This window comes from Orcinus orca, chromosome 7 (genome assembly GCF_937001465.1).
Source record: "Orcinus orca chromosome 7, mOrcOrc1.1, whole genome shotgun sequence".
NCBI lineage: Eukaryota > Metazoa > Chordata > Mammalia > Artiodactyla > Delphinidae > Orcinus > Orcinus orca.
Window position 1 is genome coordinate 77,284,962 of NC_064565.1, and position 16,105 is coordinate 77,301,066.

At 32.0% G+C, this 16,105-nt stretch overlaps 1 protein-coding gene across 4 annotated transcripts in view; it reads left to right on the plus strand.

Moving 5' to 3' along the window:
* Positions 1–16,105, plus strand: part of GLS (glutaminase) — an 82,962-nt gene that overhangs the window by 17,834 nt on the left and 49,023 nt on the right. For 3 of the 4 annotated variants that reach the window (XM_004276943.4, XM_033400299.2, XM_004276942.4), the window contains exons 4-7: positions 1,092–1,221; positions 1,941–2,020; positions 4,863–5,026; positions 9,628–9,686. In XM_004276943.4, coding sequence (XP_004276991.1) covers positions 1,092–1,221; positions 1,941–2,020; positions 4,863–5,026; positions 9,628–9,686 — 433 coding nt within the window. Of the gene's footprint in view, positions 1–1,091; positions 1,222–1,940; positions 2,021–4,862; positions 5,027–9,627; positions 9,687–16,105 lie in introns of those variants that run through there. The other variant, XM_049712144.1, reaches the window with a different exon arrangement.

The following is a 16,105-nucleotide window of genomic DNA, read 5'->3' on the forward strand; positions in this document are numbered from 1 at the left end:
AGAGTGTTCATGTTTTGAGGGTTAAGCAGGATAAGTAGTACTTGAAACTTAGTACTTTTTAGTCTGTTATGGGCTTAGTCTTAAGTTGATATTATGGCTTGATGCTCAGGTCTGCAAATGTCTTCCTTTATCAATTAACTATTCTATTACTAAGTTTCTGAGACTCTCTTAAGAAGATGAATTTAGAGTATATGGCTGGCTGTTACCTATTTTTAAACTCTTTAAGGTTACATTAATAAGTTGATTTTCTAGCTTGAATCCTTTTTAAAACAAAGTAGAATATTGGTTCAAATCATTAGATTTCATGCTCTCTTATCCAGATGGTTTATCATATCTTTTAAATAATTTTTAACAGTGAAACAACTTTATTCTACAATATATATACACATCTTACAGTGAATAGAATAATGTAATTTAACATTTTTGGTGATTCAAATAATATAAAATTATTATACTACTGTATATAATTTTTAAAGTTATACATTATTTTTATAAGCATTTTAATAAGTATTTCACATAAGAGACAAATCTGACTAAACGAAGTTGGTATTATTTCCGTTTTTTTTAGCTTAGAAATGCAAATTTTTCAAAATGTAATTTAGGAAAAATATATTAAAATACAAAATGTTTATTTTTTTGTGAAATACTAGTAATACGTAGAAATTAAAGGATATGTGTCTGAGGTTATTTCATGGAAGAATAAACAGGATCTCAGCTATATATTAAAGTCTGATTTTTGTTAACCAAATGTCTTGCTGAATGCTTATCAACTCTGGTAGGCTGAAAAGCTTGTTTTTAGATGGTCTTGGTACTTAATCTGGTGGAATGCTCTGCTGTTTTAATCTTTGACACAATTTTTAGGCTAATTTATTTCTTTAATTTGTTCAACAGCTTACAAGCAGCTACATGAAAGGCTGCTTGAAGGAAAGAAAATAATGTAGAAAGAGTATAATTTATAGAATTTAGTTTGTTGTTTAAAATGTTGAATTTCTTTATTGTTTGAATATTCTCCTGATTAATATTGTTATTATTAGCAAGTACTAATATTTGAAAGGTACCCAGTCTATTAATTTTTTTCTCGTATTCCACAGATGTGTTCAAAGCAACATTGTTTTGTTGACACAAGCCTTTAGAAGAAAGTTTGTCATTCCTGACTTTATGTCTTTTACTTCACACATTGATGAGTTATATGAGAGTGCTAAAAAGCAGTCTGGAGGAAAGGTAACGTTTTTCCTAAGCCTATCACTTAATAAATTCAACTAAACTTGAGGTAGAGAGTAAAATTGTGTAGTTTGTGTTTTGCTGATTAAGAAATTTAAGTGAAGCCACTGGAGTAAGTGCTTTTAAAATATTTCAAATAGTTAACTTAATTGTTATTTTGGCTAAAAAGAAATCTAAGCTTAAGAGTTCTTTTTAATTTTCAAATGATTGAGATGGCTTTTAAATTTTTAATTAATTAAAAAGTAGCTTACTGGGAATTTCTGCAGGTATGATATCCTTGAACATTAAATAAAATGTTCCCAGTTTTTAAAATCCTCTACATAATACAAGCGCTATTTTATTTATTCTCCATACTGAAAGTTTTTAGGTAATGAAACCCTATTAGCATGACCCTGATTAAAGAAGTTCTCTGTTTCCCTTAAAAAAAAAATCAAATCCTAGTTCTTTTAGACTGTGCTTTTTTAGGAAGACAGAATGCATTGGAAAACATAGTAGGTGATGGAGACTGAGAGAAGTCACTTAGATTTCACTTGTAATCCTCAAGTCTGTTGTGCCCTTAGTTTTTATGAATATTGTTATAAAAGATAGACTACAAAGCCACTGAGTATTATAAAATAACTGTTCATTGGTAGAAGCTAAATTGAGATCAGTTTTTTGGTAGAAGAAAATACTATTTGCCTATATTATAACTGTTAATTTCTTTCCATTGTTTTGGATAGGTTGCAGATTATATTCCTCAGTTAGCCAAGTTCAGTCCTGATTTGTGGGGTGTGTCCGTTTGTACAGTAGATGGACAGAGGTAAGTTTATTTCAGATCCATCAAAACCAACTCTAAGCCTTAAATTTTGCATAATAGTGAACATGAGGTAGAGAGGAGCCTCTTCTGTAATAGTAATTAGCCCCCTGACCTGACATAAATTCAAGAAGGTAAAGAAGTTTAGATTTTAGTCTAAGTTAGAAAACTCAACTGAAACAATACCTTATACTAAATTTTATGAGGCATTTCATCTATCTTATTCACAGTTGTAGTCTTGTTACTTGAATGCTTATTGTTCAAGGGACTGCAGTTACACATTTACTTAGGAAAAGTAGATTTGGCAGAACATGAAATTATTCACTAATGAACTGACTGCTAATAAAATTAGTTCACCTTTCTTGGCTTAACATGGGTTACCTATCCTGTCATTATCTTTGTTCCTCTTGCTGCTTATATGATTAGCATGGTAGTTAAGGCAATATAATGTAATAAAGTCTCTTACCCATCAGTCATTTTCAAAAGACACAGGATTTCATGAAGTCTACAAAGGTGATCTTTGGGATGTACTCACACTCCGGGCATAACCACTGACATTTGATGATCCAGTAGAATTATAAAAAGGATAACAATATGAGGGCACTTCAAAGAGAATGATTTGATTTAAAAAGTCAATTAAAAAAAAAGTAAATTAAGAGAGGCCCTTGGAAAAATAGAGTTCTGAAATATTTTTTTAAGCATGACCTTTTTTATTATGCTATGAGTCAGACATAAGATTTCTTATCGTGTTGTAATTTGGTTTTATCAGTCAGAAAAATTATGCCAAAAAAAGAAAAATCAATATTTTTTTACTCATTGGAAGACTTTAGCTCAGAGGTATAATCTTTCTGGTTTTTTCTTTGCTTTTACTAAGGTAATTATTTTTTTTCATTAAAATATAACTTAAATAAAATGAGATATACAACTCCGAGGTGTATATAGCTTGATGAATTTATATCAGAGATGTAATTTTATCCTAAATTTTGTTAAAACTACAAGTCATTTAGCCATATAATTTTAGATTTTATTTTTTAAGATAATGTCCCAGTTAAAGCTTTTCCACCCATTTATTAAAACTTGTATCTCTTAAGTGCCTCCATTGTAAGTGATCCTTTTATTTTTTACTACTTATCTTCCTCAAATATTTACAGTTAAAAAAAACATGTGGTTTGGCTCATTCATTCTTATAATAAGGAATCTGAGGTTCAGAGTTTGTATAAAACTGGCAGAGGTGAAACTAGCACCTTGGTCTCTTAAATTCCAGTCCATTGTTCTCTCCATTATGACAGGCTTTTATCCTTATCTGGGCCTGTGAAATGTACTAAACACTTGCGTGTTGAATTAAATATCGGGTGCTATGAACAGACACAAATGCATGAGAAGACATGGCTTATCCTTACGGAGCAAATTCCAGTAGGGAGTGGTATTCCTATTTTTTTGTATTTGGAGGAAATGGTTTATCATGTAGTGGAAATTTTTATATTTGGAAGAAATTATTATCACCTAATTATTGCACATGTGTTTTTTCTTCTTAAACATACTTTGTGTGTAGAGATGATTCTTTTAGTTCAGTTTTCTTATCTAGAGATAAGAAACTTGACTTTGGGCTAGAACATAGGTATTTTTAAATCCAAAGGTAGTAAGACAGGCTTTTGTCAGGTTTCAGAATGATTGCCAAATTGAAGTTATGGTCTGAATTAGAAGTTATTCATAAATTTGACAGGAAAAATATTATATATTATATATATATATATACACATATTTATTTATATTCCATCATATACTTAGAAGTAAGGTGTCTTTCTGATGTCTCCATTAAACCCCCTGTTTGCCCAGGGGTAGTTATTATAGTGCCCAGTTTCACTGTGAATAAATTTCACTCGAATAAATGAGTGCCTGTAATGTGTTGGAACATTGTTTGGGGCACCTGGGATACTTCAGCAAATAAAACAAAGATCACTGCCCTTGTTAAGCTTACATTATAATGGGGCCAGTCACAGTTTTTTCACTTTCAAACCTATTCTCTGTTTCATTTTCATCTTAGTTTGCTCTGTTGTTTATCTACATGGTGATTATGATTGCCGTTAGTGCCAGCTCTATCAGGTTTATAAAACTGGATGCTGTTTCTTTTAATGGGGCTGAAATTGTCAATAGATATGGTTCACAAGATGAGGCATTTATAGACAGGGTCTCAGTTTATTGAATAAACTGAGCTTCATTTAAAAACTAACCACAGTTTAGCCATTATTAAAGCTATGAGTAAAAAAAAATTGTGACTAATTTCTAAAAGGGCTAGTTCATTTTATATGATTGAATACAGATAGGAGTAAGGAGGGCCATACCCTGTTGCCCTCAGAGGCAATTTTTTCTTTCTCTTTTTTTTCTTTTTTTTTTTTTTTTTGCGGTACGCGGGCCTCTCACTCTTGTGGCCTCTCCCGTTGCGGAGCACAGGCTCCGGACGTGCAGATTCAGCGGCCATGGCTCACGGGCCCAGCCGCTCTGCGGCATGTGGGATCTTCCCAGACAGGGGCAAGAACCCGTGTACCCTGAATCAGCAGGCGGACTCTCAACCACTGTGTCACAAGGGAAGCCCCGGAGGCAATTTTTTGCATTACTTGTTATCTAATTTTGAACCAGTCTATTACCTGAGTACTTGAAAGCTTTTGCCTTTTTATTGCAGTATCCCTGTTAAAATAAACATAATTATTCTTCAATATCCAAGTAAACTTGCTGTTGAATTATGGGAAAACTGTTATAAATTAGAATTAACATGTAAATAACAGCTCCAGTTATTGTTACATTTTTTCACAGTTGATCTTAATTATTTTTTAAATCTACTTTTAAATAGGCATTCTATTGGGGATACCAAAGTTCCATTTTGCCTTCAATCCTGTGTAAAACCTTTGAAATATGCCATTGCTGTTAATGATCTTGGAACAGAATATGTGCATCGATATGTTGGGAAAGAGCCAAGTGGATTAAGGTTCAACAAACTGTTCTTAAATGAAGATGGTAAGAATTACATAAAAGTTACTTGGAAGAAGAAATACCTCATTTTCCTGTGTAAATCTAACTAGTTTTTTTTCCGAAGAAAAAGAAAATTAAAAGCATTGATACTTTTTCATTTGTCATGGAATTTCTCTGAAACCCATAGAGATAGTTAAGCTACTTTAAAAAACAGGTTTTTTAGGCATCTCATACCACTGGAAAGTGGGCTAGAGAAAAGACAGAGGCAGGAAGTAAGATTTTCACTTTATAACCACCTATAGGGGAATATCTTATAAAGTCTCACAGGGTCCAGAATTTGCTTTAAGATAATTCAGTGGAGTGTAGCTGGGAGTGATGCATGTGATTATTACTGTATGTTGGTAATCATTGAAGCTAAATGATGGGTACATGCATGCTTATATTCTTTTCTTTCTACTTTTGTATATTGTATATATTTGAAAACTTCCATAATAAAAAGCTTTAATGGTGGCCCTAGTTGAGGTGATGTTTTGTTTTTTCTCCATAACATTTAGTATTTGAAAGAAATATCTTGTGTTAAATAGTTGGATAACTAACAAGTCTTATTGCTTTACAGGAATCCAAAAGAAAAGGGGAGGACAAAGGTAGTTAGTACTTTTGATCTGATAGAGGTGTTAAATCTAAACACCAACCTATAGATTGGTTTCTGTTTTTTAATCTTTCAGGCATATGCTAGGTTCCTCATTGTGTGACAAGTTAAAATAGAATTGAAGAAAACAAGAGTGAAGGAATTACAGTAATGGTTGTGAGAAATATACTTTTGTATTTTTTCTTTCTGCTGGATGAAAAATAAAAAATACGCCTTATACTCAGTATTGTTTTATGAGTTTTTAAAATGAAGTTACAAGACTGATACTTTCTTATGCTTCTCTTTCTATTTGTTTTGAGGGCAGTTGAATTTTCTTACTTATTTTACCATAATCTTTCTATCCTGATGCTACATTTGATTTTATGGAGATTACTGTAAACTAGCAACTTCAATAAGGACATATGCAGAAGTACCTTATTTATTAAATTCACTGACATCTAGATTTAATATGGAAAGAATATTTTTGTTCTCACAAGATTAAACATTTTACAAGAAAAATTACTATTTTCCCCAAAATACAAACTTGGATAAACTAGGTGGTTCTGGTGAATTGAGTGGTAAGAAATAAAATAGGCTTGAGGTAAATGACTTTAACATTGTAAGTAATACATTTTTTTGCCATATACATTTTATTGACACTAAGTCTATAAGAAAAAAAAATCACAATAAGAACTCAGGAATTTAGCACTGTTTTGTAATAACTGAATATAAAGTTTAACAAGAGGTTTTGCCTTGATATTCTTTGACTTTTTCCAAGCCTGAGCCAATACCAGGAATCTGGGAAATAATGGGAAAATGAAGGCGTCACTATACCATACCACTCCTTCTTGAGTTCTGCATAGGTTCTGTGCTCTAGAGTCTTGGTTTTAGATTAGCCCCAGCAAGAAAAGAGTTTGTGGGTCTTTTTTATATTGAAAATTTCAAGGGTAATTTATGGTGAAACTACACTCTGTGTATGTATGTGCATGTGTGTCTATCTAGCGTTATAAAATTAAAAGAAACAAATGTATTAATATTATCCTAGCTTTGTAAGATTATGATGATAAATTAACATTAATCTGAATATAATGAATAGATAAAGAAATTATAGTAGTTACTCTTTTACTATCAGCCTCAGTCATGAACCACATCTTTGTAAGGTTCATATACTTAGTTTGAAAAGCTTTTTCTGGTATAACATGGAAGAATTTTTTGCTTGTTTTATTCCCTTAGAATAAATATTTGTTAAAATTAATCAATTTTTTGCATTCTAGTTAAAAACATGCCCCAAAATTTCAGATGTCCATTTTGTCATTTTACTAAGCTAATATATGTCATTACTTCAGATAGTAGCCTTTATTAATTAGCTTGTGTTATTTCTGTTGTCATAATTCTTTTTAAATTAAAAATTCTAAACTGAACCCTTCAGTTCTTTCCTTCCGACTATGGCAGAGCAGAGTGGAAAAGGAGATTTCCACTTTTAGACTGAGGTTTTATAATGCAGTAAAGCTGGTGTTTTAATCTCTGGTGTATTTCCAAGTGTTCAGATGTCTGGCTTTTAAGCCAAAGTCAGAGTGAGCAGTGCTTACATCTGAAAATTGCTCTGTCATGCCATGAAATGCTTTAGTGTTCTTGGAAGATCTTCTTAAATGTAGCGTATGTAGTATTTGCTGAATATTTATGATTTACAAAATAGTAAATGCCCACGTTTATGTGGTACCATTTGGAATACACACATTAGCTACCTCCTAGGGCCCTAGAGTCTAAACCTGATAACGTCCAAAAAAAAAAATGAAAGGACAGATACATGAATATACACAAATACGAGTATAAACTAATTTAGCACAGCCTGATTTCCATTTTTTTTTTTTTTTTTGCGGTGCGCGGGCCTCTCACTGTTGTGGCCTCTCCAGTTGCGGGGCCCAGCCGCTCCGCAGCATGTGGGATCTTCCTGGACCGGGGCACGAACCCGTGTCCCCTGCATCAGCAGGCGGACTCTCAACCACTGTGCCACCAGGGAAGCCCTGATTTCCATATTTTGATTTCTGTGTCTGCATTTGGTTTTTCTTTTACATAGATAATACTGGAAATTTTTTGTTTCTTGGCTTCCCTTTTGTTGCGTAGTATTTTTCTGTGACAACTATTACTGTCATTTCGTGTGATCTCAAAGAAAGCAGACTTCCCTTAGCATAATTTGAAATAGGTGAAATCCTGACTGTACTATTTAGATAGTATACCTGTACTGTTTTATTTTAACTTTTAGAACTTGTCATTATCATGGGTAACCCAGAATGTACACTATTTAAAGCCTAGCTAGCTACTAAATCATATTGTTGATCTTATATTGAAGAAAATGGTGTACTGTTAAGTTACCCAATTTTTTGTCATTATTGATTTTTTTAATTAAACATTCTTAACAGTTTTATTGAAATATAATTTACCTACTACATAATTTACTCATTCAAAATGTACAATTTAATGGCTTTTAGTATATTCATAGACTTGTACAACCATGACCACGGTCAATTTGGGGACACTTTTATCACTCCTAAAAGATACCCTAGGTATTAGAGATATTAGTAGTCAATACCTATTTCTCTTCTACCCATGGAAACTAGTAATCTACTTTCCTTCTCTATGGATTTGCCTGTTCTGGACATTTCATATAAAAAGAATCATTATATTTGGTCTTTATGTAAATGGAATCATTATATTTGGTCTTTTTGACTGGCCTGTTTTACTAAGCATAATATTTTCAAGGTGCTTTCATGTTGTGGCTTATGTCAATACTTCATTTTTTTATTGCTGGATAATATTCCATTGTTTGGATAATAATACCACATTTTGTTTACCCATTCATCATTTGGCAGGATGTTTGGGTTGTGAGTTATTTTTCACTTTTTGACTATTATCAGTAATACTGCTGAGAACATTTGTGTACAAGTTTTTGTGTACACATGTTTTTATTTCTTTTCGTTATATACCTGAGAGTGGAATTGCTGGGTCATATAGTAACTCTTCAACAGTTGAAGAATTTCCTTGTTTAGCTGTAGACTCATCTCACGGAAGGTAACTTGCTTAAAATTCAGGGAGACTAATAATGTAGCAATAACTTATGAATTCTGCTAGATGTGTCAAGTTAGATAAGAACTTGTTCCCAAAGAAGTAAATTACTACCACAAACAGATTAGGAATTATGCTTTCAAATAAATGTTTTCAGTGCCCTAAGAGTTTTGTGTTTGGTGTTTGTGCTGTGCTATGAATGACAGTATAATCAGCTGAGATTTGAAATTCTGTTTGTTGTAAGAATTAGGAGAAGAGGTAGGATTTTGGATGAACTTAAATTTTAAGTAATTTTGTAATTATACAAGAAATACATCCTTATTGTCAGGAAATATAGAAGGCATGCTGAATACAACTTAAATACCCTGTAATCTTTTTATCCTATGTGTATCACCTGTTTCCATTTTCTGCATATGTATATGTATATACATAAACACAAAAATAAAATACTTTAAAAAAGGAAAATTGGGTCCACACTAGATATACTTTTTCCAAGGTGATTTTTAATAATAATATTATTTGATTGCTTAGTGCTGTGCCAAAGCATTTTTTTTAATTCATTGAAGTATTATGACTTGCTGAGGTATTGGTGCTGTTATTACTCCCAGTTTACAGATGGGAAAATTGAGGCACAGTGAAGTTCAGTTACTTGCCCAGGATCAAATGGCAGAGTTAGGAAATTTGGATGTGCTCTTACAGCACTGTTCACTGTCTGTCTGTACCTGAATCTTTGTTTGCCTGTATAATTATAGCAGCTTCTTAAAAGTGTATTACTGGTTTGATGTGTAACTGACTTTAATGCACTCCTCCACTCTCCACCCCCGACCCCCGAAAAGAACTGTAACAATCAATGGCTTACATAAAGAAAATAGATGTATGTTCATGGGAAGTACCTGTGCATCACAGAAAATTATATCAGGTATTTAAAGTAATGCTATTGCTTTTATATTTTCAGATAAACCACACAATCCTATGGTAAATGCTGGAGCAATTGTTGTGACTTCATTAATAAAGGTAAAATGTTGACATTTCCTTTTAATCCAGTAAAAATTTTAAATACTAAGGCATAAAGAGGAATCTTATTTATGTAGAAATGTGAAAATTTTTCTTTTGGTGTTAAATTAATGGTATGGCATAAGGTTAGGATTTTTATTTATTTCAAAATTAATGATGTAATTTCAAGGACAAAATTAAAATAGATGACATAAATTCCAACAGTTACTCTTGACCTGAAGATCTGGCAAAAATTCAAAAAGAAGTCTCTTCTGAACAGTAGTCACAGAAGTTTTTCTTCTTAAAGTTTTAATATTTTTTTCTTTCTCTTCTTTTTGGCTCTTCTAGAAAGCACAGATGTAAACAGAAGTAACAGCGTATTACTGTTTGATGTTTGTCATCAGCATATGTAGGGACAAATGTTCTGGTACTTTGTGTTAAAACAAAGTACATTTACCCTTGACTGTTCTCAAGTCCTTTATACTTTCATGAGCTGTAATCACAATTTTCATTTGAACTTGTTTCATTTGTTTTACTTGAATCATGTAATAACTAAATAAGACTTATTCCAGTTATTAAGTTACATTATTTTCCTACTCTTTGGTTTACATGGTATGTTTTGTTTCTTTTGTTAAGTGTCTAGTTTGCCTTAATAATTGGAAACACTAATGTATTGAAATAAGTATTTGAAAGTGGTTCTATTCTGTGATACTGCTTAGATTTTTAATTTCTAATTATAAGTTTCATTGGTATTCAATTATATTTCATTTGTGTTTGGAACATTTATATACTTTCTTCAGTAAATCTGTGCACATCTATTCCATGCTTGAAAAAAACATAGCTATCTGCCTTTGTAGATGCATTTCTGAAGATGGGATACCCTGGTTACACAAGGAATGTTTGAATATAAATTATACCCTTGGCCCAGTTAATAAAAATTCATCTAATTTGTATGCTAGAAATCCTCTCTTAACTTTAATGAATTTTTTTCCTCATTCATGAGAAAAGCCTTTAAAATAGAAGAGTACTATCTTAAGAATATATATGTTGTTATTTTAGAGCAAATGCTTCATAAGCACTGGCCCACTTAATCCTTGTAACTCTAGTGATGGAGATATTATAGACAAGTATTATTTTTTAATGTAACTAATTTTAGGCTATACTCACTATAATCTAGTTGTCACTGTTTTACATAAGAGAAAAGTTGTCAGTTTGAGGTGAAAGAAACTACGTGTTTATTATAGAAAATAATATGAATATGTACTAGGCACAGTCATGCCACAACTTACAGTATAACATGGGGTATACACCAGTAAATGGGCCCTTACAATGAAATTCAGTAAATACTGTGATGAGAGAAAAGTCTCATTAATAATTGTTCAGATTTGAACAAGTAAGTTAGAGGTAAGGAAAGTTATGATAATAAAATGTGTGTATTAGTGCTTGATGAGAAAACCACTAGAATGGTTCTGAACCTTTTTTGGGTCTTCCCAGAAAAAATGTTCACATACCATGATTTTATATAAACTGTAGGGAATTCACAGACCCATGGATCTCAGTTTAAGAACTCTTACACTGGAAAAAGATTAACATAGCACACCAATAGTATTTTCAAGAAAGGGACATATGTAAATGATTAATAGAAGTCTTGCTTAACTGCATGCAGTTAAACATCTTTTGTTTAATGATTCATGGGCTTAATATACTACACTGAAATGCTGCATGTGGGAAATGCATGTCTGGTCATATCACATCATGATATGATGTTTAGTCACAAGCCATAAACTATACAATGAGCAACATTAATATGAGTACTTAGAAACAGTTAAAAAAACACACATACACAGCATAAGTGTGGTTACATCCAACTGTGCAAACATTTAACTAAGTCATCTTGTATTTACAAATTTGATCAGTGTTTTTAAATTTAGAAAAATTGTAAATTTACTGACAGTTGGAAATGAGGCTTTGGGATATGGTTCATATTTAAGGTCAGTTTCTTTGACCTTTTTTGTTTTATTTTTAGAAGTTGTTTCACAAGTTTTGGGGGTTTTTTTGGTTTGGGTTTTTTTTGTTTTTTTTTTTTTTTTTTTTTAATGAAGTTTATCTAAATCTTGAAGGGATAAGCTTGACATACCTCTGTGTAAAACTGACTGTCCCAGAATGTAATACTTTTCTTGGACTTTTTAAAAAAGAATTCAAAACTTTTATAAATAACTATCTGTGATCTCTGCAGATTATATGATCACATAATATTGTTGAATTGGTAGTTGAAATTGAAGTAATAAAACCATGGCTGAAGGAGTTTTCAAGCTCAGCCTTCTTACGGAGTTTTCAAGCTCAGCCTTCTTACTCCTTAAATAGATAAGATGAGGAAACAGACTGGATAGGTTCTAACAGCAGTAGAATTGGGCTTGAGCTAAGTCTCCCAATTTTCTGTTTGCTATTCATTCAAATTCACTCTACCATTTTTAATGTAGATGTTTGCTATTTCTCTTGATGACATTTTGTCTTTACCTAGCATAGTTATATTGTCCAAAAGGCAGAAATTTTATTTTCCTAATTTAACTTTTACAGAAGATACCAGTTATTGGATTAAAAGTCAATCTAATTTTCAGTGAGTGTATACAGTCATTCTTTGGACATTAGTCAGTGCTTGCTATCCATAAGGAACTAGGCTTCTTCTCAAGGAGGTTGTGCTTTGAGTACCCAAAATGTGGCCATTTTACCATGGCTATTAGATTTGAATTCTGTTTTTTAGCTTTTAGCTGATGACCTTAAGGCTATATTTTTCTTTCAAACTTCAGAACTTTATTATGGTGCTATTAAAACATTCCCCTCATGTTATTCCCCCTCCCCCCCCACAAATTACTAGAATCTTTAGTAAGACTTTATTTCATAATTTTGTAGTATTGATATTTTTCCTTTGTAGGATTGGTGGTGGTCCTCAGGAAAATGGGGGAAGAGGCAGAGCAGATGTTCAAAAGGATTAGCAGATTGTGTCAAAAAGGAGAATTTGGACAGAAGGAACCTGTTGCATAAATTCTTAACTACTAAACTTGTAGGAAAACTCCAATATTTAAAATTTTAAACACTATATAGGTAAATGCCTTCATAAAAACAAATGTCATTTTTGTACTTAAAAGGCACATAATTTAAAAAACCATGAAGGTTTTTTCCTGTCTCTTTCTCTGTGGTAGCTGCTAAACTTAAAGGAATACTTTTTGATGCAGTTGATTTTATTTGATGATGGTAATCTGGTTGCTTGATTTAAAGGAAAGAGTAAAAATAAATTTGAAAGCACAGTTACTCTGGATGAAATAGCAGCATCCTTACATAATTTTTTAATCTCACCTAGTTTCAAAGTTAAGATCTTCTGATAACTTGAGGGCTAGAGTGGAAAAATGAGGACAACATATAATTGTCACACTTCTGCTTTTTAATTTTTTTTTTTTTTTTTTGCGGTACGTGGGCCTCTCACTGTTGTGGCCTCTCCCGTTGCAGAGCACAGGCTCCGGACACGCAGGCTCAGTGGCCATGGCTCACGGGCCCAGCCGCTCTGCGGCATGTGGGATCTTTCCAGACCGGGGCACGAACCTGTGTCCCCCCCATCGGCAGGTGGACTCTCAACCACTGCGCCACCAGGGGAGCCCTGCTTTTTAATTTTAAAGATAAAGTCACATTGTCTTCTATGTTTGTGTCTCTATTCTCGTGGTAGTTTCTGGTTTTTGTCATTTGAAGAACTTGATTTTTTTTTTTTTAATCAGAAGTATTTTTGAATTTAAAATATTGGAGGTTTTTTTCCTCTCTTTTTTTAAAATAATAATCATGCTCCATTAAAAAATCAAGACAAATTTAGTTAATATGTGTGTAATGTTCAGTTTGGTCATGTTAGCAATCACCTGTTACACATGCTTATAAGCCACATTTTTAAGGCAGTTTGTGGCTCTGGGGAGCAATGGATGATGCCTTGAACTTGGTAACATTCATAAGAAAGGATTATATTGGCTTATTATGATTATATCAGTTCTTCATGATTATATCAGTTGATGTGCTTGAGGGTTTTTTTCCTCAAATAAAAGGCGGATAATTTGTCAACAGAATTCCCTTTTTTGTTACTTTATTTTTAGGGCTAATCTATGAAAATACTAGATTTAGAACATTATTTTTCACCTGTAATATTTATATTAATTCTCACGTATTATTTAGCTTTAAAGCATTTTCTTTGGAGAGATTAAACCAAATGTTTTGTAAAATCATTTTTAGTTACCTCTTTTTGCCTCTTTCTTCTATGCCTTTTTCCTCTATGATTTCTAATTTTCAATTTGCTTCTACACCTCCATACTTTATGAATGGAATCAAGTGATTTACTTACAAAATAACTGTGATTAATGCATTGACTTTAAATGAGTCATATTAATTACATTTATTGGCACATGTCCCTGTTAATAGTGATATTTTCACCTGTGTTGTGATGTGTAATACATAATTCAGTTCATGAGTATATTGTATAAACAGGTTATAAAACTACTCCAGTATACTTACTAATTCGTTTAATAGCCAGTGTTAAAACTCAGTGCTTCTTTGTCAAATTTTCATTCATAAAAGTTTTCCTCAAAGGAATATAAATTCTTTAACTTGATAGATATGTTTATAGAAAAATAAATTTGTATAATTTTCTAATCTCAAGGTCTGATTACTAACCTTTTCAAACAAACCACATGGTTTGCTTTTTAAAAGTCATGTGGTAATAAATGGGTTAGAAATTTTGGTAACTGTATTTTGTCCAGTTTATCTTTAAGTTTTCCTACCATACTTAATATAAATTACTGTAATTTTAAGATTAAAATAATGTGATATCTAATAATACTTGTGCAGTGACTTAAAACTGAAATAAACATATCCCTGGGCATGGGAATATTTTTCCAAGAGATAAAGAGGCATTGATAGTTTTAAGACTATCAGTTTCTAAATCTGTTTCCATAGGTGCCTTTCTTAAAATTAACGTGCCTTTGGTCTAGGTTTCCTCCCATTTTCCAAAAGGTATATACTTCTCGTGTCCTAAATTTTACTGTGGTGCACTGCTTCAGGTTGTAAAAACGTCTTGGGCACCATCAAAAAAGAACATTTTGAAATATTGTGGTCATGGTATTGAGGATGTGAATCACTGTAATCACTGTAGTGACTGGGAACAAATCTTATATACCAGGTTGTTTCCAGATTTTTGGTTTCAACAAAATGGAAAGAGGATCTGATCAAGTTGTTAGTTAATGAGAGCATTAAGTGTAGTTTTTGAGGGTATATTTTACTGTGTGACCTTTGTATGTAATGAGATAAATGTGTAAAGGATTGTGTACATTGCCATAACAAAGTCTTTCCTATTTCCATCTACTCATCTATTATCAGCAGGATTTCTCAACTTGTACATCTGTAAAAATTTAGAATAGTAAGAGAATTTATACTTCTATTCTAGCAATAGAAAATATCCACTGGTACATGAACTAATTAAAAATCATTTACTATTTCAAAAAAAGAAAATATTCTAAAGGAACAGTTTTGTAATTACTGTGCAAAATTATTAGCAAATAAACATTTTTCCTTTAATTTTGTATGAAAAATTTCAAACATGCACAAAATAAACAGAAAAGTATAACCATCCCCCATCTACCCATTCCTGGCTTCAGTTTTCATAACATCTGTTCCTTCACCCCTCTGTACCTCTCTACTGGAGAAATGATTTTTTTTTTTAACAGTTTGTGTTTTTGCTTTGGCAGGGCGGTGCAGGGGCTGGGGGCATTTACTCTAGGTTATTTGGTATGTGTATGTGTGTTTTTTTCTAACATCTTTGCACATAAACTTTATAATATAAATTTTTCAAAATTAAAATGATGTGACATCTGATAATGATTACTAAATCCCACATATCCCTGGGGTACGTGAAATCTTTCCAAGAGATTACAGGGGGGAATATATTTTATTGACTTCAATTAAATGCTCTTTCTAGGTAGATAATAAGAAGAAACATTAATCAAGTACTTTTACATTTAAATTGGGAAGTTTTGAGTAGACTTTCTTGAGTCAACACAGTCATTCAAATATTTTATTTTGTCTATTTACATAATCTGCCAGGACATTTCAGGTAGCTTACCCAAAATGTTATATAATGATAGACATTGATAAATACCAGTTGTTTCTTTAAAATAGCATAGAAGTAAAATCTAATTGTACTTTAGTTTAGTATGCTGCAAAGTAGACCAAGAATGTGACCATAGTCAAGAGTTGAGACAGTTTTTCGTTTTTTAAAAATGAAACATGACAGCTAAACAAAGAAAATTTGTATTAGTTTTATAGGGTACAGTTTAGGTCAGAGAATGAAAGTTCAAATATAACTTGTTTATTTTACATTGATTAATTGTATAACCAGTAATTATCCATGTGAC